General features: G+C 40.4%; 1 protein-coding gene across 1 annotated transcript in view; it reads right to left on the bottom strand.

Moving 5' to 3' along the window:
- Nucleotides 1-25,213, bottom strand: part of CA10 (carbonic anhydrase 10) — a 206,001-nt gene that overhangs the window by 63,280 nt on the left and 117,508 nt on the right. Inside the window, exon 4 of the mRNA XM_069952317.1 lies at nt 4,218-4,360. Within this exon, the coding sequence (XP_069808418.1) occupies nt 4,218-4,360 (143 nt within the window). The remainder of the gene's footprint in view (nt 1-4,217; nt 4,361-25,213) is intronic.

Below are 25,213 nucleotides of genomic sequence, written 5' to 3' on the forward strand. Positions count from 1 at the left end.
TGCGCTTACGCCGTTTACCATGCAAGATCAGGAATGTGATAATTCAATATTTCGGGCGACTACGCATGCGGTGATTCCAAATATGTTTATTTTTTATTTATTTATTTATTTTTATTTATAAAAAAGGAAAAGGGGCGTGAATTAAACTTTCATTAGAGGAGGGGATTTATTATTTATAAAAACATATACAGTGGTGCCTTGCATTACGAGCATAATTTGTTCTGGGACTGTGCTTCTAATCCAAATCCACTCTTATACCAAGGCAAATATTCCCATAAGAAATTATATAAAGGCAGACAATTGGTTCCACACCAATAAACATTCAGAAACAGCAGAAAATGTGATATTATAAGTTACTGTACAGTAATGAAGAGGATGGGAAACACAAGGGTGAACAGAGACTGCAGGGAGCATGAAGGAATGAGCAGGGCAGATGTGAGCACATACATGCAGCGCTCTCTGTCCAGGGAGAGAGGGGTAACAGCTATGCAGCGATTACCCCACAGTCCTGTCCCCTGATGTAAGCCCCAGCCTGAAGTGGATCTGCTATGACTTGGAAGGTGAGGGAGACTTCCTGGGTCAGAGTACAGGGCTCTAGACCCCGCTATGCAGACCATGCCCCTCCCCCACTCCCCCTCCCACCCAGTACAGGGAGCTCTTAGACCAAAGCAATGCTCTTAAACAAAGTCACAATTTTTAAAAACTGTGAGCTCTTAAACCAAAACGCTCTTAATCCAAGTTACTCTTAAACCAAAGTACCACTGTACTTTAACTTTTAGTCCCCCTAAGGGACTTTTATTATTACTGCACTGATCTCTCATAGAGATCATTGCAGTATACTTAATACAGCACGGATCATTTAGATCAGTGCTGTATTACTCTGGGCTGCTGTAGCCCAGATCTACAGATTGCCGTGCCGCAATCAGTGTCAGTTTAATTCTGAAGCCCGGCTTGGTAAGATAGTGATGTGGCAGGCTCTTAGACTCATAGCATAGCAGGAACATTGATAAACATTATTTATATAGCTGGAAAGAGTAATACAAGCTATATTATGCTATATTAATATGTTATTTGTATATATGTTGTTTTCCAGGTGAATGTTCGTGTAAATGGTGTGGATCGTTTAAATGGTGCGGATCTGTCACCAGCTCTTTGCTGACTAAAGTAAAGGAAATGTGTAATAGGGCTTCTTTAGTAGTATCCTCTCACCACTGGGTCGATCTGCAATCTATCTATCTATCTATCTATCTATCTATCTATCTATCTATCATCTGTTGTTTCCCCTTGTCCAGCAGATGAAGTGTTACAGCTTGCCTGGCAACAGAAGAGACAAAGATCATGTGACCTCTGTCTTAGAAGCGATGGGGAGGACAGAGGAGTCAAGACACAGTGGACCAGGAAGTGAGAATTTTCAGCAGCTTCAGGGTGTGAGTCAGGATGTGCTTCAAACAGCCCATTCATGTAATAGAAACCTATTGCATACAAGCTTAGATTATAGTTGGGGATTGAATTGGGATAAATCTTTTAAACTGTTTGCTCTGTTCTCTTTATTAGCCCAACTTCCTGTCTAGTGGTCATCCTGTAATACACTCTAGCCTGGAATTCTGCCAACTCAATGGGAGGGGTTACAGTCATGAAGCTGTAGTGATAGGGAGAAAGAGTGTACATAGGAGCAGGACGTCCATTACCGGATGTACACCAGACAGGAAGAACAGCCTTTTTAATGATTCAATTCTCAGTTTAGTATTTCTTCAATATGAAATTTTGACATGCATGCTTAGGCCACGTTCACACTTAGTATGACACCGGCCGTTCTGTGACCGTGTCACAGAATGGCCAGTGTCAGTGAAGTTTATCCTGGCCAGTACTGCAGTACCAGCCAGGTGAAACTTAATTTCTATTGAATTGAGATGCGGGAGCATCCATGTGCCATCCCAATTTACCATTGTGTGAACTGAAAGGTCTGTGCGGCCGCTATTCAGTGACATGTCATTTTTTGTGTGCGGCCAGTTGGATTCCCAGCCAGAGTGTATTCTATGTGTATACACTACGGCCGGGATGCCTCTGACTTCTATGCAATTTTTTTTGTATTAATCACGGCCGTTGTTGCAAATCGGCAACAACAGCCATGATTAATACAAAATATACGTTGTGTGAACATAGCCTTATATGGTAGATCAGCATATAATCACTATATTGTGCTGGAGTTGCCTTGCATAACATCTAGTGTGGAAATTTAATGTAGATTTTGAAACAAGTTCTGTTGTCTACTTTCCGTAAAGCTTTTCAATATGTACCGTTAAAACCCTTAGAGGTAATACAGCAGTTCTGAAGAGCTATGCAGGTCCACACATTATACTGACCTTTCAGCATATGATCCTCTAATAGCTGTTGCCCTTTGTAATAACTCTTTTTACCTTCATCAAATATTTAATAGCAAAAAAAAAATTAAAATAGAAATGTTTTGGTGCAGCCAGTTACGTTATGTGAGCTGACTACACAATGAGTAAACCTTCCTGAAGGGGAATATATACTGATCAGCCATATCATCAGCTACCGTGTAACCATGGCACCTGTCAAAGCATGCGATATATCAGAAGTAAAAAAAAAAAAAAAAAAGGATGATGTGTTTAAAGCAGGAAAAACGGGCAAGCAGAAAGTTATGAGCAACAAGGGCCAAATTGTAATGTTAGATGACTAGGTCAGAACATCTCTAAAGCAGTCTTGTCTTTCCGATATGTAGTAGTTAGTCCCTACCAAGAGTGCTCCGGAATATGCAGGTGTTATATACCGGATGTTCTGTTTCACGGCCGTGTCAGTGAGTTTTATCCTGGTGAACGTGAACGGTGTCAGTGAATTTTATCCCGGCTGTTACGGCAATTCAACCCTGCACACAATAGAAAGTGTGACCGGAGCCGCACTCTCCATCGAGTGCAGTGTCAGGGTTGTGTGGCCGCTATTCAATGAATAGCGGCTGGACAAGACTGACATGTCAGATTTCGTTGCGGCCACTGGCAATCCCAGCCGGAGCATATACTAGATGTATATACACTCCGGCTGGGATTCCGTTCATTGTCATTGAAAAAATACGTTGTGTGAACATGGCCTTAAAGTCCAGCAAATTTTTAAAGTTTCTTTCACTACTTACTACTTACTACTACAGTTTAATATTGAGCTTTATAAATCTGTTTTTAGCAAGTTTCCCCGCGATGCATTAGCACTGAATTTTGGACCTAGAAATTGAACTTATTGAACTTACAGGGTTTGGAACGATATTAACCACAGTTGTCAGTTTTTCCCCTACTTTCTTCCCCTGCCTAACACTGCTTTTCTCATCTGAATTTAGCAATCTGGCACAATTTTGGCACACAGGTAATTTTGGTACAACGAGAATTTAAGAATCAGAATCAATGAATAACTTGTTGTCACAAAGGATATTTTAATTCAAACTAAAAAAATTACGCTACAATTTCAAGAGGAAAATAACAAGACTGATTGCTTAACATCATAGATTAAAATAATTTCTTAAAAATTCTAGAGGTCTCCTCCTAAATTGTGCAAATATGTAAGACTACAGAGAAGAATAATTTCAAATACTAAAAAATTATAGAGACAACAATTTTCAGGAAATCAGCATTCCGATAATTCACAAAATTATATAAATGAGAATATTTCTGCCAATTCTGCGTCTAGGGTAAAAACTGAATGATTTAGATGAATAACTTGACATTGACTGATAAGGACACTTAAGATGGTGGTTTTGGTGGTCTCCTTACATGAGCCACTCCTTGGCTAGGTCCTTTCCTGGATGGATATCTCATTTTGAGGCTACATGGATTCTTTTTGCATATTTGTATTTCCCAGGGGGCAATGCACCTAGGTTTTCACTGTGTTAAGCGCTTTTACTAGCAGCCTACAGTGTCTTTTGGGCTGGTCTCCCTTAGATCAGTGATCTTTTACCGTGATTTAGATGACATTATTTACATTATTGAGGAGTTGGCAAATCCAAAATCCAAATTTGCTGTGATTTCCTTGCAAATTGGTGGCTAAATGGGTTTTATTGGCAATCTGATGCAATCCTTGTGCAAATTTTGGCAAGTCAGACTGTGCCAAAATGTAGGTGTTATTCCCTAGAGTTGAACAGGCAAAAGTAATTCAGGGACATTATGTTACAATGTTATTTCTATACAACTTGGCACAAAATGAAAAATTCCTACCTTCCGTCCACCTGTGTTTATGCGTAGCGATGTTAAGAAAGGATCAAATATCATATGGCTGGTTTCTATGTTGACAGGCGACTGCCTCTTACCAACAGCACACAGATTCCAGGCTGAATTTACCAATCCCCAGAAAGAAGGCACTGTAATAAATTAAGAATACTATGAGTTATATTGGCATTTATTAAGTTGTAGTTATAGAACAAAAATAAAAAAATTGTATCAAGACAATAAAACAAATATTAAATTGTCCTTGACATGTCTCTAGCTTTTTCTCAGCCTCTTCCATCAATGTCACTGATTTCCATCATCAATGCATGACTCACATTACATTGAATGATCCCAAAGCATAGCCAAAGTGGTTTTGATTAAGAAAAGCAAGACAAACAAAAATCTCAAGACTCGCAGATCTTTCCTTTCACACTGTGTTTCACAGTGCTTCTCCAAGGTTGGCCAAAGTTGAGGAGTTCCCAAAATTTACATCCGAGAAATAACTCTGAACACATGCCCCTAATATATATATATATATTATATATATGTCTGTACTGGATGTCTCTGTATTTATACTGGAAATGCTGTCCGGAAAAAACAGCAACTCTTCGGGGAGATTTATGAAAGGGTGTAAACATACACCTGGTGTAAACTGCCCACAGCAACCAATCACAGCTCAGCTTTCAGCTCTGGTAGAACAAAAGAGGAGCTGTGATTGGTTGCTGTGGGCAGTTTACACCAGGTGTATATTTACACCCTTTCATAAATCTCCCCCTTTATGTATACTGTCAAATAAAAGCCAAGAGGACACTCTTTTCAACGTGTTGCTATAGACATAATTAGACTTAAGTTAAAGTACTTGATACAGTTTGACTAAAGAACTGATAGATAACGTATTTAGCTAGGACTAAATCATTGGACAGCTCAGAGAATATTTAGCAGATTCTGTTGCGGCTAACTTTGTAAATTCAGAAGAATTTAAAGAAGCAGTTCCCAAAAAATTATTATTGGCCCATGCGCTTTTGGAAGTCACGCGCTTCAATACATTCTCTATGGAAGCGCGTGACTTCCTGTGTTCAATCACTGGACACAGAAGAGGAATCACGGCAGAGGCTGACTTGAGTGCGCGCCCGATTTGAACGGAGCCGCATGACTGGAACTAAGCTGCTCCGCGGGACACCAATCACCTGCGGTGAGTTTATGCGTCGGCACCTAGCGAGGGGGGGGCAATGATAATTTTTTTGTGAACTGCTTCTTTAAGATTAGATTCCTGTTTGCTTTTCTTCTTTCTTCAGAAGATCTGCAGTGTTCCTGAAAGGTAAATTAAGGCTTCTCGCTCATCTCAGCAGCAGTTCCTTGCTGCTTCTGTTTCTTTACTTTCAGCTCTCATAGCACCTTCCAAACCTGGTGCATCAGTAACCACTTCTTCCTCTACATGCCATCTATAATAGTGTAGTGTAAGTCAAGATATAGTATTACAGAAGCATTTTAAACATTTGTTGCATACATTTACATACTTTTCCATACTACAGTGAAAGCCTCCTTTAATGTTTTACTTAAAATAAGACACAAAAGAATCAAGGATAGGAGCTAACTCAGAGAGATTGACGTCCAATAAAATAAAAGTGGTCATATACATGTTGATCAAAGACTAATAAAATTAATTTCTTTTCATATCTTGTTTTAATGCTCATTTTGTATCTTTTCTTAGCAGCATTAGCTCACTCTATGGATGTGCCGACCAATCTTTTTCTCTCTTTGAAGTGTAATCCCATTTTAGGAGAACTTTTTTTTTTTTTAATTCTTAAGTGTTAAGAACTTCCTAACAAAATACTATATCTAATGGTCAGATAGACGGGGGCTACAGCATTTGTATAGTCATTTTTACTGTTATAGTTTACATAAAAATTGAAATAGTCAAACTGAGTTGTCTGCAGTTGTTGCCATTTGGGATGACAACTTTGCAGAAATCAATAGCACAAGTGAATATAAGAAACTCTGTAATCGGTTTTATTATACTTCTTATTTGTTCATCAAGGGAAAGCAGAGAGAAGCCCACATTATAGGGGGCTGAGTCAGCAGGAAGAGCAGAGAAACAGCATGTGCAATATACAGACTTTCTGGCCAGAGATAACACTGGATTCACATGTTAGGGCCCTATTCCACGGGCCCAATCAACAGTGTAAACAAACGCTGATCTGCTAGATCGGTGCTCGTTGACTGGGCCTAGTCCACGGCCCAATGATCATTTAGCGAGGGCTGCAGGGACATTGTTACCGATGTCCTTGCAGCCCTTGCAGCATACATTACCTAGCAGGGCTTCTCCTACGCTCTGTCTTCCTCTACGGGTCTGGCAGCACAGCATCAACTTTGGAGCGGCCTGACTGAGCTGTCAGACAGCTCAGCCAATCACTGCCCGCGGCGGTCGCGGCCAGTTATTGGGTGAGCGGTCTGACAGTTCAGTAAGGCCGCACTGAAGCTGATGCTGCGCCCGGGACCCGGAGAGGAAGACGGAGCGTAGGAGAAGCCCTGCTAGGTAATGTATGCTGCTTCTCAAATCGTCGGTCGCCCACCACGCAGCGCTATTCCACAAAGCGATGCGCGGTAAGTGAGCAATGATTTTTGGTCAGGGCCTAAATAAACGATCAGCTGATGATACGATCATCGGCTAATCATTTTCTCTATTTCACCGAGCGATAATCGGGCCGTTTCGGCAGATTATCACTCCGTGGAATAGGCCCCTTAGACTGCTCAGTAGTGGCCTGAGAACTTCTGAAGGTTTGCTACAGGGAGGTAGGATTACACAATCTTGTTTTTAGAGTGTGTATAGTGTATAGGCTGCAGCACAGAGGCTAGCCTGCATCCACACTGCAATCGAGCATAGGGAAAGGAGACGCAGAGACGAAATGTGCAGGGTGTTGACCAGGGAGAAAAATGGCAAATACTAGTGAGAGAATGGTCAGAATGGTAATTGTGACAGTTAGGGTCCTATTAGACGAAACAATTTTTAACGATTAGCGATCAACGGTAAAGGATCACAAACAAGATTGTTTCTCGTTAACCTGATATTCACCATATTACACAGAACGATAATTGTTAGTAACAATCGGTACAATGACTGTTACTACAATCGTTTACCCCATGTGATCCCAGCAAAAGAAGGAACGATTGGTAATAACACTGAACGATTAGAGAACAAATGCGGAATTACTGCGAACGATTAACAATAATTTTAAGGTCAGATCTAAATCAACAATCAACGACACATGAACATTTTTCCGATCATTGCCTCCAATTACACAGAACAATTATCATTTAAATTAGAACGGTATAGCGATATTCGTATAATTGTCCCATGTAATAGGGCCCTTACACTTTTAGGATTCTGTTCCCTCTTAGTTTTCTTCCTACTTCTCTAACTGCTTCTTCTGGCTCTACTGATCTTCTCCTCCCTATTGAGGGACCTTAGAAATCAGTCCTAGGTCCTTTCCTTTTTTCACTCTTTACAGCTATATTAGCTGATTTGGTTTCTATTATCATCTATATCATGGGTAGGGAACCTTGGCTGTCCAGCTGTTGCAAAACTACAACTCATATCATGGACTGCAACTGAATTTCTCAAAGACTGAACTTTTTACCACTAACCCACTGTCTCGGTGTTATGTTTGACTCACATCTGTCCTGCACCCCCTATATGTAATCACTTGTTAAAGGAAAACTCCAGCCAAAACATATTTTTATATGTTATTACATAAGGAAATTTAGACAAATTCCTAATGTAGCTGCGGAATCTATTTATTTATTATTATTAATTTATTAATGTACACTAATTATGGGAAATGCACATACAGTGCTATTTCCCTCAATTTAGTAGATCAGGCAGGCTTCAGGGGAGGTTGGGGGGGCACACAATAGCTGTATTTTGTGAATAAAGAATAAAAAAGGCCATAGTTATTCTTACAATGTAATTCCTACATATACTGCGCCCCCTGCTGGACACTTCATATGAATTACACCCGATTTGTGACGTCACAGTTTTTTTAGAGAAATTGAAGCCTGCGTGATCTACTAAACTGAGGAAAACAGCAGTATATGTGCATTTCTCATAATTAGTGTATATTAGGAATTTGTCTAACTTTCCTTATGTAATAAACATATAAAAAAATATGTTTTGGCCAGAGTTCTCCTTTAAGTGCTGAAAATAAGTTGATGCTAGAAATGTAAAGATCATTATTAGTAGTAGCATTATCATGTAGCATTTATAGTATTAGCGTCTTCTTATGCGGGAGAGGGACAATAAGGCCCGTTGGGGCACTAGGGCCCAGGGGCAACTGCCACTTGCAATCGCATATATATCGCTTCCTCTGCTCATGGACAGCAGTAAAAGATGTGTCTGACGCCATTAATTCCCTGCTTTGTTAAAATAATATTAATTTTCAGCTTTAAATGGGGAAACCACAGATAATTGAAGATCAAATAATGGGTAACTTTTATCCTATGGCTGTGACTCGTTTTCGAGTACCTTAAAAGCACGTCTTGCCTTCTTTGGTAGGATTAAATGTTTCTTTCTCTTGTATAGTTACAAGAGCACAGAATAAAGTCAGTTATGTCACCTTTATTTCTCATCTAATCTTCTACTGCAAAGAATTTTTCACTCTGTCTGGCAGCTGTTCATTTCAGCTCTTACTTTTTCCTCATTGACATTCACTCTCAAAGTGATCTTAGCAAAACAATTTTCGACTCTCTTGCTCTTTCTAATAGATTCAATTCCGACTACCATGATTGAGCTTTTATTTTAGGTGAAACCATTGCATGGAACTCCTAAACTTCCAAAATTCTTAACTTCCAAAGTCATGGCAGCCAGGATTTTTTTTTTCTTAGAAACCAAACTTTTCTATTTTTAGTTACTTCCACTAGTTATATTTGTTCCTTAAACTAATTATTTTATCGTTGATAAAATTGATGTTCCATGGTTGGTTACACAGTCAACAGGGATGAAAACAGTTTGTCTGAGGTCACTGTGTGGCAGTGGCGACCTGTAACTGCAGGTCATGTTTTCAAATTCAAGTCGTGTATTCTTTCCAATCTGACACAGTGTTCCCTGCTGCCACCTCTGTCATGCCTTCTGCTCCCAACAGTTCCTGAAACAGACAGATGTGGCAGCAGAGAGCACCATACCAGACTGGAAAGAAATCTCGACTTCCTTTAGGACATACAACAGCAAATAAGTGCAGGAAGGCATCCATTTTGATCTGTTTTTTCCATTGACCTCCATTTAAAAAAAAGTTTAAAATGCATCGACCACTATCGACATTTGTCAACCACATTTTTGTGTGCATCAAAAAATGTGTTTTGATTAGTTCTTATGACCCTTTTTTAATAATTGCTAAAGAAGGACAAACTTACCCTGCTGCCACAGGTTCTATTTAAAGTCTCTGTCAGCAGTTTGGTCATAGATAAGATCCCCTTTGACAGTGTGACTAACCATTATGTAACAATTCCCCCTGTAGCCAGATGCAATGACCCCGTAGTCAAGGATACCCCATATAGCCACATATGTCCACCATAGCCAGATGCAAAGCTCATTGTAAGTAAATATGCCCCCCTGTAGACAGGTTTGCCCTCAGTAGCCATATACAATGCCCCTCGTAGCCAGATAAAATAGCTTATGTAGCCAGGTATACCCTCTATATCCGGGCAGCCGTTTGCCAACAGAACAAAGTGAAGGCTCTGGAGTAGCCATTTGGGTCTTCTGACCTCAATGTCATTGAACCGCTCTTGGGAGATCTCAAGAACGCAGTCATTTTTAGATCAACTCTGGATTTTATATATTTTTTAATATGGCAAAATATTTGTGCACATATAGTATAGCCATGGTCTTCAATGTGAAAAACTTGATTAAGCATTTCTTACAGTCTTTTATAAATAATCCATATCTGTTATCAAAGAGAGGCAATAATGAGATGAACATTATCCAGCTAGCAATACTTTTTAATATCTGCATACACGTTCCTGGCTTTCACTACAATATCTTGTACAAATGCATTAGCCTTAAATAAGTTCAGCTGTATACTAGGAAAATAAGAGGAAAGGAAGTAAAGGAAGGGTGCCTTATGGGTAATGTTGGACTGTTAGCCTTGCCTGGCATCTGTGCCAGCAGTAGAAGTTAGTGATCTGGCAAATCACAATACACATCCCCTTGTGGCCAGATGGTTGGAAATGTTTCTGCAGAGAGTTGAAGGCACTCAGCCAAGTATTTCATTGTCTTAATGTATTTGTGGACTTCTGTATGAGAATATTATCTCCTACATGTTTTTCTGCAGACACCATAGGACCAGGTATCCCGGCAGAGTAATAATTCAGCAACATATAAGGTATTGGTATAATAAGATGCAATATATTTTTCACACATGAAACCAGGTTGTGATGATAGCTTATATAGGTTTCCAAACTCAATGTTTAAAGGAGACCTGTCACCCCCCGTGCCGGGGTGACAGGCTCCCGACCCCCCGTTACAGCCCCCTATACTCACCTGATCTCGCCGGGTCCCGCTTTTTGATCCGGTCGGGTCACGGAGATATCAGCTCCTGAAGCCCGGCGCGCGCGCTGACAGGAGAGTCCGATGCCCATAGAGAATGACAGAGCATTGGACTCCCCATTCATTCTCTATGAGCGTCGGACTCTCCTGTCAGCGCGCACGCCGGGCTTCGGGAGCTGATAACTCTGTGACCCGACCGGATCCAGAAGCGGGATCTGGCGGGATCAGGTGAGTATAGGGGGCTGTAACGGGGGGTCGGGAGCCTGTCACCCCGGCACGAGGGGTGACAGGTCCTCTTTAAATGTAATAATTACTATTGCAGAGACTTTATCAACAATACAAAAGAAGAAAAGCTCCAAAAAGGCATAAAAGTCAGTATAATTAAATATACATGAATAAAGATTTGTATATGAAAAGACATAATAAAGAATTATTTATTTACATAATTAAAGATAGATGAGTAATGCTGCCTTTGGAGGAAAAGAGCATTAGAAAAACAGCCAGAGAATTGTAGAAAACATCAGTATAATCTAAATTCTATTTTTCTATCTCTATCTATCTATCTTTCTATATCTATCTATCTATCTATCTATCTATCTATCTATCTATCTATCTATCTTTCTGTGAACTGTTTCATAATTACATAATACAGTCAGTATAGGAATATGTGCTTTATTAACACAACTAGCATTTTAGAATGTTCTTTTTTTTTATTCTAGCACTAGAACTAGCTACTGTGCAGATAATGCTTACAGCATAATATATGTAGAACATAACGACTATGTCACACTAAGTAAAAAACAAAAATGCAAAGGTGTTCGATTCTTCTTTTTAAAAAGACGTCCGTTATTGCCGTATTTTAATTGACCTTTAAGGAAAGCTTTGAAGTCAATGAAATCATGGTCGTTCAGTGCACACAATCTATTAAATAACGTACGTTGTTTGGGCGGACATCAAAATAAGGATTATGTCAATTATCCAACGAACCAAAGCACACAAGTAATGAATAATGGAAAGATACAAGTTGTCTTTTGAAAGTCATAAAGTCCTAATTTTACCCCTTTGTAGGTTCTTATTAAATTCAAGCTTTTACCTAGTTTTTCTCCATGCACTGTAGATGTTTACTAAGGGTGCGTTCACGTGTACAGCATCCGCAGCAGATTTTAAGCTGTGTTCAGTTATTTAGGTGAAATCTACTGCGGATCCACTGCGGATCCGCAACAGAAAATATGCTGCGGATCCGGTACATGTGAACGTACCCTCAAAATACTCAGTAAAATGCATGAACAGTAAACCATTTACGTGATTTTGGTTTATTTACGTTGGGGCAGATTTAATAAACTTTGGAACAGTTGTGTACTTGCCCATAGTAACCAGACAGATACTAGCTTTAGTTTTTTAGAGGCCTATAAATAAAAGAAGGAATTTACTTGATTACTATGGGGAAATACCTTACAGCTCTTTTGCACAAGATTTGATGGATCTCCCCAATTGTGTTTGCCTATAATTGTGATTTAGAAAATGATAAGGCCTTATTTGCAATCAGTATAGAAAATTGGGTTATTCCAAAGGGTTCATATACTTCTTCTTGAAATTAACCCCTTCCCACTGCTGCACAATAAATTAAAGTCGCTGCAGTCTATGCCCAAGGCTGCAGCAATTTACAATTGAGGAGAACACAGGCACAGAAGCTGTGCCTGTATAATCCGCGGCGGTTCCGGGCTGTCAGTAAAATCCGCACTCCCGTGCTGACAGTTAACTGTATAGATACTGCGGAAGGTCCTAACCCTGAGAAATAGTTAGCAGGCAACTCCAAGATTCCTCCAATACTGTTTTCTATGATACTATAATGTGAAAATGAGAAGTGGAAGTGAGGTTTACTTGTATTTATATGGTTTTGATTGAAATAAAACATACAAGTTGCTTATATTCTTAAAAGGATGGAATAGCTGTCACTTGACAGCAGTTCTGTTTTATTTCTTACATGTATTTCAGGCATTATTTTTATTTTTTTTTGTCTTGCTTCTCCAGTTTTTTAAAACTTCTGACATGCCAAAGTGTCTTTGATCTATTAATTATATCAACTGCTAGCTTTCATAGACTTAATGTGGCTGTATGTGCCTTCTCGGGATTCTTTGGTCTATGGTTTCAGGGCTTGGATAAATAGCATTTTGTTATGAAGAAGACATAAATATATTTACATGAGACATACTTTTTTTTATAATCTAGCAAAGTTTGTAATCTAGGTCAACCAGCAGGAGGCAAAGCAATAATTTAATGATGTACAAAACAGTGGGGTGACATAAGACAATTTTGCATAACCCAATATATAAGTGAATGATTATATAAAATATATTTTGCTATGCTAAAATAATATGTGTAGCATACTGTAGTTATGGGCGACTTCAACATTTCTGGTGTCAATTGGAATATCCCTTGTACATTTACATGCAAAAGTAAGAATGTAATAGAAGCCTTACAGGGGCATCTCTAAAGCAGCTTGTCAAGTCACTATCTAGAGGAGTGAATATTCTAGATTTAGGGAAACACGGTAATAGAAATTGGATACAGCCATGAGCATGCTCTTCTCTGGGTGGGATAAAACAGCAGGAGTGGGAGTTCAGTAGGAAGCATTCAAAAATTCATATTAAAGGCAACAAGACTATGGTACACTTTTATCAAATAGTATAAAAAAGAAACTGGGGTAAACTGCAGATAGCAAACACAAAAAAAAGAAGAATGCTGACTACTTCAGCGATATTTGTTTGAAAAAGTCAGAAGAACCCCTGAAGAAATCAGCATTTAACTGACAAAACACTTGGGGAAGGGTTAGGGGTCAGCACAGTTTCCTTCATTATTGGGCTTTATATAATGGCTTTATTGGAAGAAATTTTGATTACGAAGTCATGAGGATGGTGTGGCAGCAATAGTAACTGTTATGGGGCTGGTAGTATCAGTGTAGCACCACCAACTAATGGGGTGGGAGCAAAACCTGATTACTGTGTGGGAGGCAGCTACTCTGTTGGGGGGCTAAAAGGAGCCACTATTCTTTTTGGGGGTTTATGAAGAAGGTACTTCTGTTGTGTAGCGCACAAAGCTAGGCTCGCTTACCATGTAGGGAACACAATGGGGCTATGACTAAGGGTACAACAGAGCAGTTTTTAAAACTGGACGTTGAAAATTCAATGTTAAATGATTGCTTATTAACCTCTTTGTGTCTCACTGTTAAAATAATTGGAGTTGGATGGATCTTATAGGTTAAACGGGTCTTATATCCATCCTGTAATTAGTTAGCATTGCTTAGTTATTAAAGCTTTATGTTGTTATTGGAAAATTAGTGGGCAGAGAAGACAATGAGGTCAATTGTTAGATTATATCTTCTCACTAATTACTTAAAACTGTGATATGGAAGGGCATATTAATCCTGTGTTTATAATTATAATGATGTCTTATAAAGAAGCCAGATAAACCGTACTAAATTCTAAAGAGTAATATTTCATTTTAAAGCTATAGTTATCCTTGATTAGTCAAATGTGACATTGACCTAGCGTTGAGGAGAATTTTCAGAAGACTCTTCAACCTATGTAAGGTCATGCGAGTATTAGAGTGACATTCCCTGTGAAATTACAATGTCATGGTCCCATATGGCAGAGTTAACAAGCTTTTAATTTCGAGGTCAAAAGTTAAAATAAGATTATGTCTGCACACTTTTGGCATATCATGTCAAATAAAAATATAATTTTGTTAAAAATGTTGCAATTTTCATGCAATGTTATGTGAAATATCTCTTCAAAATATATCTGTAAATTTAAAGCGAATCTGTATCACCCGACACTGCCCCAAAACCGTCGGCACCGTTCAGTAGTTCTTCTCAAGCCATGCCTGGTCCTGGGCTTCCCTCATCTCCTGGTGCTGGTATTAGGGTATGTTCACACTGAGCAAATTTTGCCTCTTGACACTGAGGCAGGCTGGATTCCGCGGCGGAGAGGTCTGCCCTGCATTTCCGTCACATTTGCTCAGTGTGAACATACTGCAAGAGCCCGTTCACACTAGGGAATTAGTGCCAATATTCCATGCGAAACCCCGCCACGCAGACTCGGCGCGAATCCTGCCCTCAATCTGTTTGAATAGGAGGGTTTGCGGAGACGTGGAGAGCTGAAGTGCACGAGCCCCCCCCCCCATTCAAACAGATTGAAGGCAGGATCCGGCCTTCCGTAGTCTAAACGGGGTCTTTGGGTGAAAAACTGGTTTTATACCTAAAATTGCAGGAGTTGCCTGGGTTTACTAATATATATATATATATATATATATATATATATATATATGTATGTAGTGCTCACTTATCACAGTCCACCGCAGCTCCTGCTCCACTGTGGCCAGTAACTGGCTGAGTGGGCAGGTCCTGATGAGATGACTTGTTTGGGCGGCATGCATTTTGGAGAATTACCCAAAAAGGTTGGGACTTTTCAAAGGCTATTAGGATTGAGATTTTCCATAGCTTAATTATGTAAATTTTTTGTTAAATTTCATTTATAATTGTATAGTAAGTAAGGTTATTATTCCGCAAGCTTTATTTTTAGGTTGTTAGTAAAATGTAAGGAATCGCATTATAAAAAAGAAAGCATTGCCACTTGACTACACTAAGATATCATCTCACACTGGGTAACTAACCAGCTCACACAATACCTTACAGCGTCCTTTAAAGCAGATATTTTTAATTGATGAAATACCAGAGATTCTTAAGGCATCAGGAGGTAATGCAGAATGTTCTTAGAAATGTTTGTTCCCGCTTGCGTCCTGTGTAAATGCACAAGCAGAAGTGGAAGCTAGGAACTTACAGACTGCCTTTACACAATAGAAAGCTCCAAGGAAGGCAGAGATGGAAGCAAATGTAGCAGTTGAAGCAGCGCGCCTTGCACAAAGGAAACTTGATATATAAGCGGGTGAAGCTCAAAGGAAGGTCATTTTAATATGTGAATTTCAGAGTTTCTTAAAGGGTTTATCCAGGTTTAACAAAATTTCTTCAGAAATAGCATGACTCTTGTCTCCAGTTTGTCAGTGGTTTTAAAGCTCAGTTCTAGAGATAAGCAAAGTTTTCAAAAATTCAGTTTCACAAATTTCTGGTGTAAAATTGTCAAAATTTCAAGCAGAATTTTAAACAATTGTTTAACTGTTTTGGTACAATACTTACCTGTCTGTGCTCCCCCTCGTGTCCACCTCTATGTCTTCGATGTCTTCAGCCGACCCCAGCCTACTCAGCCAATTACTGACTGAGACGGGACAGCACTACGGCTGGTGATTGGCTGAGCTGGCAGTCACTCTCCAGACAAGAGTATTGGAAAATGGAGAGGTTTAAACAGCACCAAAGGACCCAAGGCTTAATAAGATCGGGGGATGCATGCTAGAAAGGCCACAATCTCAGTGATGGCCACCTTGAGTAATAACTCCAGGGTTCCTGATTGGTGGTTGTTATTTTGTCTCACTCATATATATAAGCAATGTACTGTAGGGTGTGTAAAAGACTTGACAAAGACTCCTGCGTGGGTTTGAAACATTGTTACTTTTTACTTCCAATAAAGTTGGAAGAATTATTCCTGTGTGGATGCTTTTGGATCTTCTACTCTACGCTCTCCAGACAAGAGCCACGGCCTGCTCAGGCAATCACTGGCCGTGGCGCTGTCCCGTCGCAGTAAGTCACTGATTGGCTGATAGGGCTGTCTTAAAGAAGAAGACTTAGTTTGGCATGTGTTGATACAAAGAGACTGGGGAATTTGTCACCTCCTTACTATTGGTTAATGTCCTTTGAAATCTCTTTATGAAAGTAAAATGATCTGACAGTGTTACTTTAAAGGTCATGACACTATGAGTGCTTTATTCTGTCAGCACTAGTTTCAGTTTTTCAATTAGTAGTCATTGTAATAACCTTTTCTATCACCTCTCATTATCATTATTAAAGCTCTGCTGCATGGCTAGTTTATGACTCTATCTAAATGACAATGATCATCTGCTGTATAACAGAGTCAACACCGGTGAGAGGAACATTGACTTATTCATCAAACCTTGGCAGTCACTGCATTTCTCTAAAAGTCTGCTTATACTACTATGTCTAGTCAATATAAAGCCACCTTTGAAGCACAGGTAGTACTGTGTACAGAAACTGATGAATATCACAAATAGTTCTCCGGCATGTATAAAAGCAATTTTCAGCACCACATTATAAACATTGGGGGGGGGGGGGGGGCGGTATTTATTAATTATGCCAATCTTAAATTAGGCCCTGTCTGCCTTCACCTGTCTGGAATTACTAAGAGGTGCACTTAGTGGTATGGCTGGTAAGTTTAGTAAATCTGCCCCTTAGGGTGCACATCTAAATACAAAGGTTTATGCTTTTGTGTTGTTTTGTGTTGCACATTTGGGTCCTTAGTACTCTAGGTATAAGTACGCTTACTGCAAAATGAAGTGGCACAGGGGTTGCCCCTCCCCTACAAAGTCAATAAAATTCCCCTATAAAAGAGAATGAATGTGGGGTATTGCACATAACTCCATAGTGTAGTATAAGTAGCACATACCTTATTGTAGCTTATATAGCTTTTATTACCTGTGCTGTTCTAAAATTTTGTTTTCCTTTCCTTATACTTCAGAAGAGTTCCAAAGGAGAATGATTGTTTGTGCACACCTGGCAAGGGTGGTAAGTAGTACTTGGCAACTAATTCCTTAAAAGCTCCTTGTACTCATTTTCTCTGATTAACTTCCTATGTCCTTAAAGGACAACTCCTGCGCTTAGTACAAAAAAAAAAAAAAAGAACTGTTACAAACACAGTTTTCATAGTTACCTTTCCTCCTAAGTCCGTCTCTGTTTGAATTTCCTGCCGTTCATAGCCTCAATGAGTTCAGGTTTGCATCTTCATTACTTCCTGGTTTAGGTTTCCCATGATGCACTTTGGCTCCTGTGACATCTAAGTCCTGCCCCTCTTGCAAGTACATATCCATCCATTCATTTCCCCTGGTGCACTTAACACTGCCCTCTCTCTCTCTATTCAATCATGCTCTAAAACACATAGGGCCTCAGCCTGCACAGCAGCTGCACACATACACTTTCCCTTTGTAATGTAAGTACTGTACAGTACATTGCAATGTGAAAGCTGCAGGATCACTGTCCCTGACTGGGGGGAGAGAGGATGGAGGGGGGTCTCCTGCAGCTGATAAGATGCAGGGAGAGGAGGAAAGAGAAGCAAATACGACTCCTTCACTCACTGACTCCTTCCCTGGGTTTAAGAGGGGTAAGGGGGGCTGTGTAGCTGACAGCTTGCTCGGAGACAGTCAGGAAAAGATAAACAAATAAAGTAACTCACTGACTGTCCTCATGGCTGAGAGAGATAGGGGAGGGGGGTATGTGTAGCTTATGTGCTGGAAGAAGTCAGTGAAGAGAAGCAGAAGAAATCATTCACTTACAGCAAGCAGCCTTCTTTGTTGTTGCACAAGGTCAGATAGCTTACAGCCAATGGGAGCTGAGCAAGCTGAGTGACCTGACAAGGCAGGGGAGGGGGGGGGCTGGTGTAACAGGACCTAGACCAGCCCTCCTCCTGATGATGACATTGTCACAAGATGGAGCTGAGAGAGCAGCCTGGGGTCCACAGTAATTAGGTATGTAGGAGTTTCCTACACTTCCGGGAGGGGGGGGGGGGTCAAGGGGGGGGGGGGAGATAGGTGATTGAAGCACATTACAAAAGTTATATAACTTTGTAATGTGTTTCAATAAATTAAAAAAAGTTTTTCACGGGAGTTGTCCTTTAAGGCCCTATTACACCAAGTTATCGTCGGCTCTAATCGGCCGATAATTGCTTGGTGTAAAAGCTAGTGTTAAAAGGCCCATATGCACAATATTGGCTGTTCCTTGTATTTCCACATGTTTAAAAAATTACAATGGTAACGATCGTCTGCTCAGTGTAATTGAAGCGGCGACAGCAGACCGTTGCTATCACCTATGGGATGCCCGGACGATCTTTAGATCCCGCAGCCCCCCCCCCCCCGGCGCACTTAGCCGCCCACGCCCATTTCCTGCCAAACAGCAGTGCAATGTTGCAGGGAGAATAGAGGCACAAGTCTCTACATTTACCCTGATGAATCTGAGCTGCCTGGGCACTCGCACTAGAATATATGCCATGTCACTGCTGACGTAGATTTCAGCAACAATTTACGCATATGAAGGCTATGTTCACATAATGATTTTCAATGGCCATTATTTAAGACTTAAAATAAAAGCTGTTGTTTTGAGTAACAAATAACAGAACAGCCGTTGTTCTAAATACTTTTGCAGAAGTCATTGCACTTTTTTTCCCCCATTTAAATCAATTGCATGTGCAGGATCGTTAAGACACATGTGCAGGGTTCAGACAGGTGATGATTAGGTGAAGTCCTGCCTGGGGTGTTCCTAATGGAGAAGAGGGCAGGGAGAAAGGATGGAGAGGCAGCACAGGCCTAGGGCACAGACACTGTAGGCCACGCCAATTTGACACAGGGCTACAAGCAGCTATCCGACGAAGAGATTTTTTTTTTTATTTGGGGGGGGGGGGGCAGAAATCATGTCCGCTTTCAGCACCCTTTTGGGTGTGGCTATCTTTAAAGTTTCATTAAATTTAGATGAAAAGTCGGTGAAGGACGGCCAGAAAAAGGCAACAAAAAACAATGTTTGTAAACAACTTAAAATAATGGGCGCCAGTAAATGTCCTGAACATTAATTCGACGGCTGCTGCAAACAATGGCCGTTATTCTATGTTCCTCCACTCTGTAGTGTTTTATGGCTATGGCTTATTCTTCAGTTTTAGCCTTAGGCATTGGGATCATCATGCAAATCCTTCCATGCACACATTTGATATCGCCTGGGAACAGAAATTACAAAATAAATTACAATGGTCTTTTCTATTTTTAAGTGTTGCCTTGTTTGTCATAAGTAAGAAACTACTGCTCAGAATGATTAGGGCTGACAATGTAAAAGAAGATCTGAATTTACCGTAGTGATTAAAGGCATATAGCAGTACCGTATTACCTAATAAACTATTAAGACTGTAATGAAAAAATCTGAAATTTTCTAATATAACCTAAGATACTCTTTGTGTCAATTCTTCGCCAGTATTAAGTTCTCTGCTTGCTGTGGGCTACCCCTTTATTCATTCTCTGTGGAAGCTGGAGAACATTGTATTCAGCTGTCTCCATTGCTTCCATAAAGAATGAATGGAGTGCCGCTGCAATATGTGCAGTTCCCCACTTTATTTGAATATACATCTAAGAAAAGAATATAACCCCCCCCCCCCCCCCCCAAAAAAAAAAAAAAAAAAAAAAAAAAAAAACCTTTAGCAAAAATATATAATAGAAACATAGAAAAATGTCGGCAGAAAAAGACCACTGGGTCCATCTAGTCTGCCCAAAATGTAAGGAAGGAAGGAATTTTATTGAATTAATAATCTCAAATACCTAAAATCATGTAGTCATATATTCAACATAAGGGGAAGAAGAAAACACAAATACAATAGAAGAGAGCCAACAAACTTCACTGGATAAGCAGATACTGTAAATAAATTGTATAGAGCTGCACACTATATACACCAAAAGCATAATAATATTTGGGCTAAAAAAGTGCAAATACAAAGACAATATAATGTTAAACTAGCAGCCATACATAAATCCGCTTAGAATGCACTGTCAAAATGCCTGTCAATTGCACAATACCCGCAAGTGCCGATAAAGTAAATTACACTAATCCCCAATGCTATTGCCACAGGAAAATCCTTATGGAGAGGGATGTGCAAATCACATCCCAGTTTGCGATCAGCTACTTTTCTTCTAACCTGTGGGTAAGGGATACATTTGGAAATACTCCTTTAACCCCTTCTGGACCGGGCTAATTTTCATTTTTGCGCTTTAGTTTTATCCTCCTTGTGCTTAAAAGGCCATAGCAGTTGCATTTTTACACCTACAGACCCAAATGAGCCCTTATTTTTTGCATCACTAATTTTAGTTTGCAATGGCAGACTTAATTTTTGCATAAAATAGGCTGCGAAACCAGAGAAAAATTATATGCGCGGTGAAATTGGAAAAAAAAACCCTCAATTCTTTTTCTTTGGGGGAGCTTCGTTTTTACGTCGTGTGTCCTATGGAAAAACTGACATGTTATATATGTTCATCAAGTCGGTACGATTAAAACGATATGCAACATAACTTTTATATTAATTGATGGCTCGTAAAAAAATAAAACCTTTTACAGAAAATAAAGGTTGCTTAAAATCGCTCTATTCCCATGCTTATAGCACTTTTATCCTTTGATCTATGGGGCTGTTTGTCATTATTTGCGCCATGATGTGTTCTTCCTATCAGTACCTTGATTGCGCATATGCAACTTTTTGATCGTTTTTTATTACAATTTTTTTGGATTTGATGCGCCCAAAAATGCGCAATGCTTTTTTTGCGCTTACCCCGTTTACCATGAGGGATCAGGAATTAAATAAATTTAAAGTTTGGGCGATTACGCACGCTGTGATACCAAACATGTTGTTTTATTTATTTATTTTTATTTATAAAATGGGAAAAAGGGGGTGATTCAAACTTTTATTAGGGGAGGGGATTATTTATTAGTAATACAACTTTTTTTTTTTACACATATACTAGAAGCCCCACTGGGGGACTTCTAGTATATGCACACTGATCTCTCAAAGAGATCTATGCAGTATAGTTACACTGCATAGATCCACGAGATAGGCATTCTATTGCTTTCGGCTGCTGCAGCCGAAAACAATAGAATGCCAAGCTGGGATCAGCGCCCTTTATGGCGCAGACCCTGGCCAGTGCCGGATGCCAGATGCAAGGATCGCCTCTCCGTGCCCGCTAATAGCCGCGGCCCCGAGCTACAAGCGGCACCCGAGACCGTGGCGGTTCAGAGCGGTGTCACCGCGCGGCCCCGCTCTGAACTCCCGCACAAGGACGTACAGTTACGCCCCCGTGCGGGAAGCGGTTAAGGGTCACTGTTGTTTCAACAAATTCAACAATCTTTGAATCTTAACAAAATATATTATATAAACTCCCTTGTAAACTCATTATGCATTCCAAAAAACATTAACAGTCTCCAGGTGTATTTGTTATTTCTCACCCCCGTGTCAGATTCACGCTCAGTACTGCCCTATAATGTCATCCATGCTTCTGATGCTTCTAGGGGTATAACTATAGAGTTACAAGGGGCAGATCTTCCTTTTCCGGTGTATTGGAGACATCATACATGCTTGACTCTTCCCACTAGCTAAGGGACCACCAGGTGAGGCCTACAGATGGGAGACCAGATGAAAGTGCCATATCCTGTATGTGATATAATGGTCAGCTATGGTGCTACCCCTCATGTTTATACATGTGGCAGCTTATCCTAAAAAATTTCTGGAAAGAATAGAAATTATTTGCACAAGGCACAGATACTGCACATAACATTCATCTAAATGAAGGGCCTTTTGTCTGGCATGATGTGACCAGTCTTCCAAGGCGCAGGCTATCGTTTGCTAAACAATGCTTTAATAGGGTATATGGAAAAAAGGTTTATCAAAGGAGATTTTGCATCAGGAATGTTCTCAGTACATATACTAGGTGTCCTATTAAACAGACATTTACTAAAATAGTGTACTTTTGTTAAATACTCAGAAGTTGACTTGTGTGTTGATGTATCTTTAAGGAGTTGCATATGCCAATAGGTTACATTCGAGAAAATATCCCAGCATACATGGTAAATGTACTAAAGTGATACAATGTGAGAAAAGCTTTATTTCTCAGGATAGAGATGAGCTAAATAATCTGGCCGATTAATCAATTTGCAGTTTTTCACCTCTTTAGACAAATCAGTAACTGCTGGTTCTTAATGTTTTCAAGGAAAGATTTAGACATTGTCTTTTATGAAATACTAGAAAATGTACCCGGCACTGCCCGGGTATAAAGTGTCAGTGTGTTAATTAGATTTGTTCTAAGGTGCCCAGGAGGCCAAGCTAAAGGTATTGTTTCATCTGAGTTAATCAGTGAAATTAGTGTATACCTGTAGTGCATAGTTGGAGGGCTTCTGTATACCCACAATGTATCGCATATCTGTAGTACATAGTTGGGGGGGCTGTATACCTATAGTGTATAGTTGGGGGGTCCTGTATACCTGTAGTGTGTAGTTGGGGGGGCCTTATACCTGTAGTGTATAGCTGAGGGAGGTCCTGTATACCTGCAGTGTACAGTTGGTGAAGGTCCTGTATACCTGTACTGTATAGTTCGGGGGTCCTGTATACCTGTAGTATACAGTTGGTGCTGTATACCTGTAATGTATAGTTGGTGGAGGTCTTGTATACCTGTAGTTTATAGTTTGAGGGTCCTGGATACCTGTAGTGTATAATTGGTGGAGGTCTTGTATACCTGTAGTATATAGTTTGGGGGTCCTGTATACCTGTACTGCATAGTTAGAGGGTCCTGTATAACTGTAGTATAGAGTTGGTGGAGGTCCTATATACCTGTAGTGTATAGTTTTGGGGTCATGTATACCTGTAGTGTATAGTTTGGGGTCCTATATACCTGCAGTATATAGTTGGTGGAGTTCCTGTAATACCTGTAGTGTATAGCTTTGGGGTCCTGTGTACCTGTAGTATACAGTTGGTGGGGTGCTGTATAGCTGTATTATATAGTTGGTGGAGGTCCTGTATACCTGTAGTGTATAGTTTGGGGTTTCTGTAAACCTGTAGTATAGAGTTGGTAAAGGTGCTGTATACCTGTAGTATAGAGTTGGTGGAGGTCCTGTATACCTGTAGTGTATAGTTTTGGGGTCCTGTATACCTGTAGTTTATAGTTTGGGGTCCTGTATACCTGTAGTATATAGTTGGTGGAGGTCCTGTATACCTGAAGTATATAAATGGTGGAGGTCCTGTATACCTGTAGTGTATAGTTTTGGGGTCCTTTATACCTGTAGTGTAAAGTTTGGGGTCCTGTAAGCCTGTAGTATATAGTTTTGTGGAGGTCCCGTGCACCTGTAGTGTATAGTTTTGGGGTACTGTATACCTGTAGTGTCCTGTATACCTGCAGGGTTGTATTTACCCATATGGCAGTGTTATTCAGTCACAGTGTGTCAGTATTGGTCAGGTCTGGTATGGCGGTGTTATCCAGTCACGGTATGGTGGTATTGGTCAGGTCTGGTATAGCGGTGTTATCCAGTCACAGTATGGCAGTATTGGTCAGGTCTGATATGATGGTGTTATCCAGTCACAGTATGGCGGTATTGGTCAGGTCTGGTGTGGCGGTGTTACCCAGTCACAGTTTGCCGGTATTGGTCAGGTCTGGTATGGCGGTGTTATCCAGTCACAGTATGGCAGTATTGGTCAGGTCTGATATGATGGTGTTATCCAGTCACAGTATGGCGGTATTGGTCAGGTCTGGTGTGGCGGTGTTACCCAGTCACAGTTTGCCGGTATTGGTCAGGTCTGGTGTGGCGGTGTTATCCAGTCACATAATGGCGGTATTGGTCAGGTCTGGTATGACAGTGTTATCCAGCACAGTATGACAGTATTGGTCAGGTCTGGTATGGCAGTGTTATCCAGTCACAGTTTGGTATACCTGTAGTGCCCTGTATATACATGTACTGTATAGATGGAGTAGGGGGTCCTGTATATACATGTACTGTATGGATGGAGTAGGGGGCCCTGTATACATGTACTGTATAGATGGAGTAGGGGGCCCTGTATATATATGTACTATATAGATGGAATAGGGGGTCTACCAGTTATTACTGTGGATGTTGTTAGGCAGCTTCCCTAGCAACCATTGCTCCCTGTGAAAATGAAAGCAGTAATCCTATTGGTTGCTAAGGCTCCAACTGCCGTGTCTGCTGCAGCTAATTATATCACCTGTGTTTGCAGTGAGGAGATTTTCCCATTCATCTCTATGGGGCGGCTCTCTTTCCCCTCCCCCTCCCCTCCTGTACATCTGGTGGGGACGGGACCTTCGCAATAACCTTCCCGGGCACCCAATGTATCTGTGTGCCAAATTTGGGGTCAAACGGTTCAGGCGTTTGGAAGTCTATAGAGGACAGACAGACAGAAGGACAGACAGACAGACAGACAGACTTTCATTTTTATGATATAGATGAATATATTTAAATTCGGTAATATGAAATAGTGAAATTCTAATTAACAGAGATGGGTGAGCACCACCTAATGAGTATAGTATTTGCTTGTGTATCGGGCTACTCCAAAGTACTTGGTACTCAAGCGATTACTATATGCTGCTCTTGTGCTTGTTAACAAAAAGCTTGTTAAAAATGCTGCTTGTTGCTTAAAGGGAACCAATCAGCCCAATTGGACTGATATGGTTCTCTGGAGCACAGTATACACCTCCTGAGTAGCTCGTGGCACGTACCAGCCGCGGCTGCAGCAGAAGCTTTACACGGCAGAAAAAGACGTTTTATTACCTG

This window comes from Dendropsophus ebraccatus, chromosome 14, assembly GCF_027789765.1.
Source record: "Dendropsophus ebraccatus isolate aDenEbr1 chromosome 14, aDenEbr1.pat, whole genome shotgun sequence".
Taxonomy (NCBI): domain Eukaryota; kingdom Metazoa; phylum Chordata; class Amphibia; order Anura; family Hylidae; genus Dendropsophus; species Dendropsophus ebraccatus.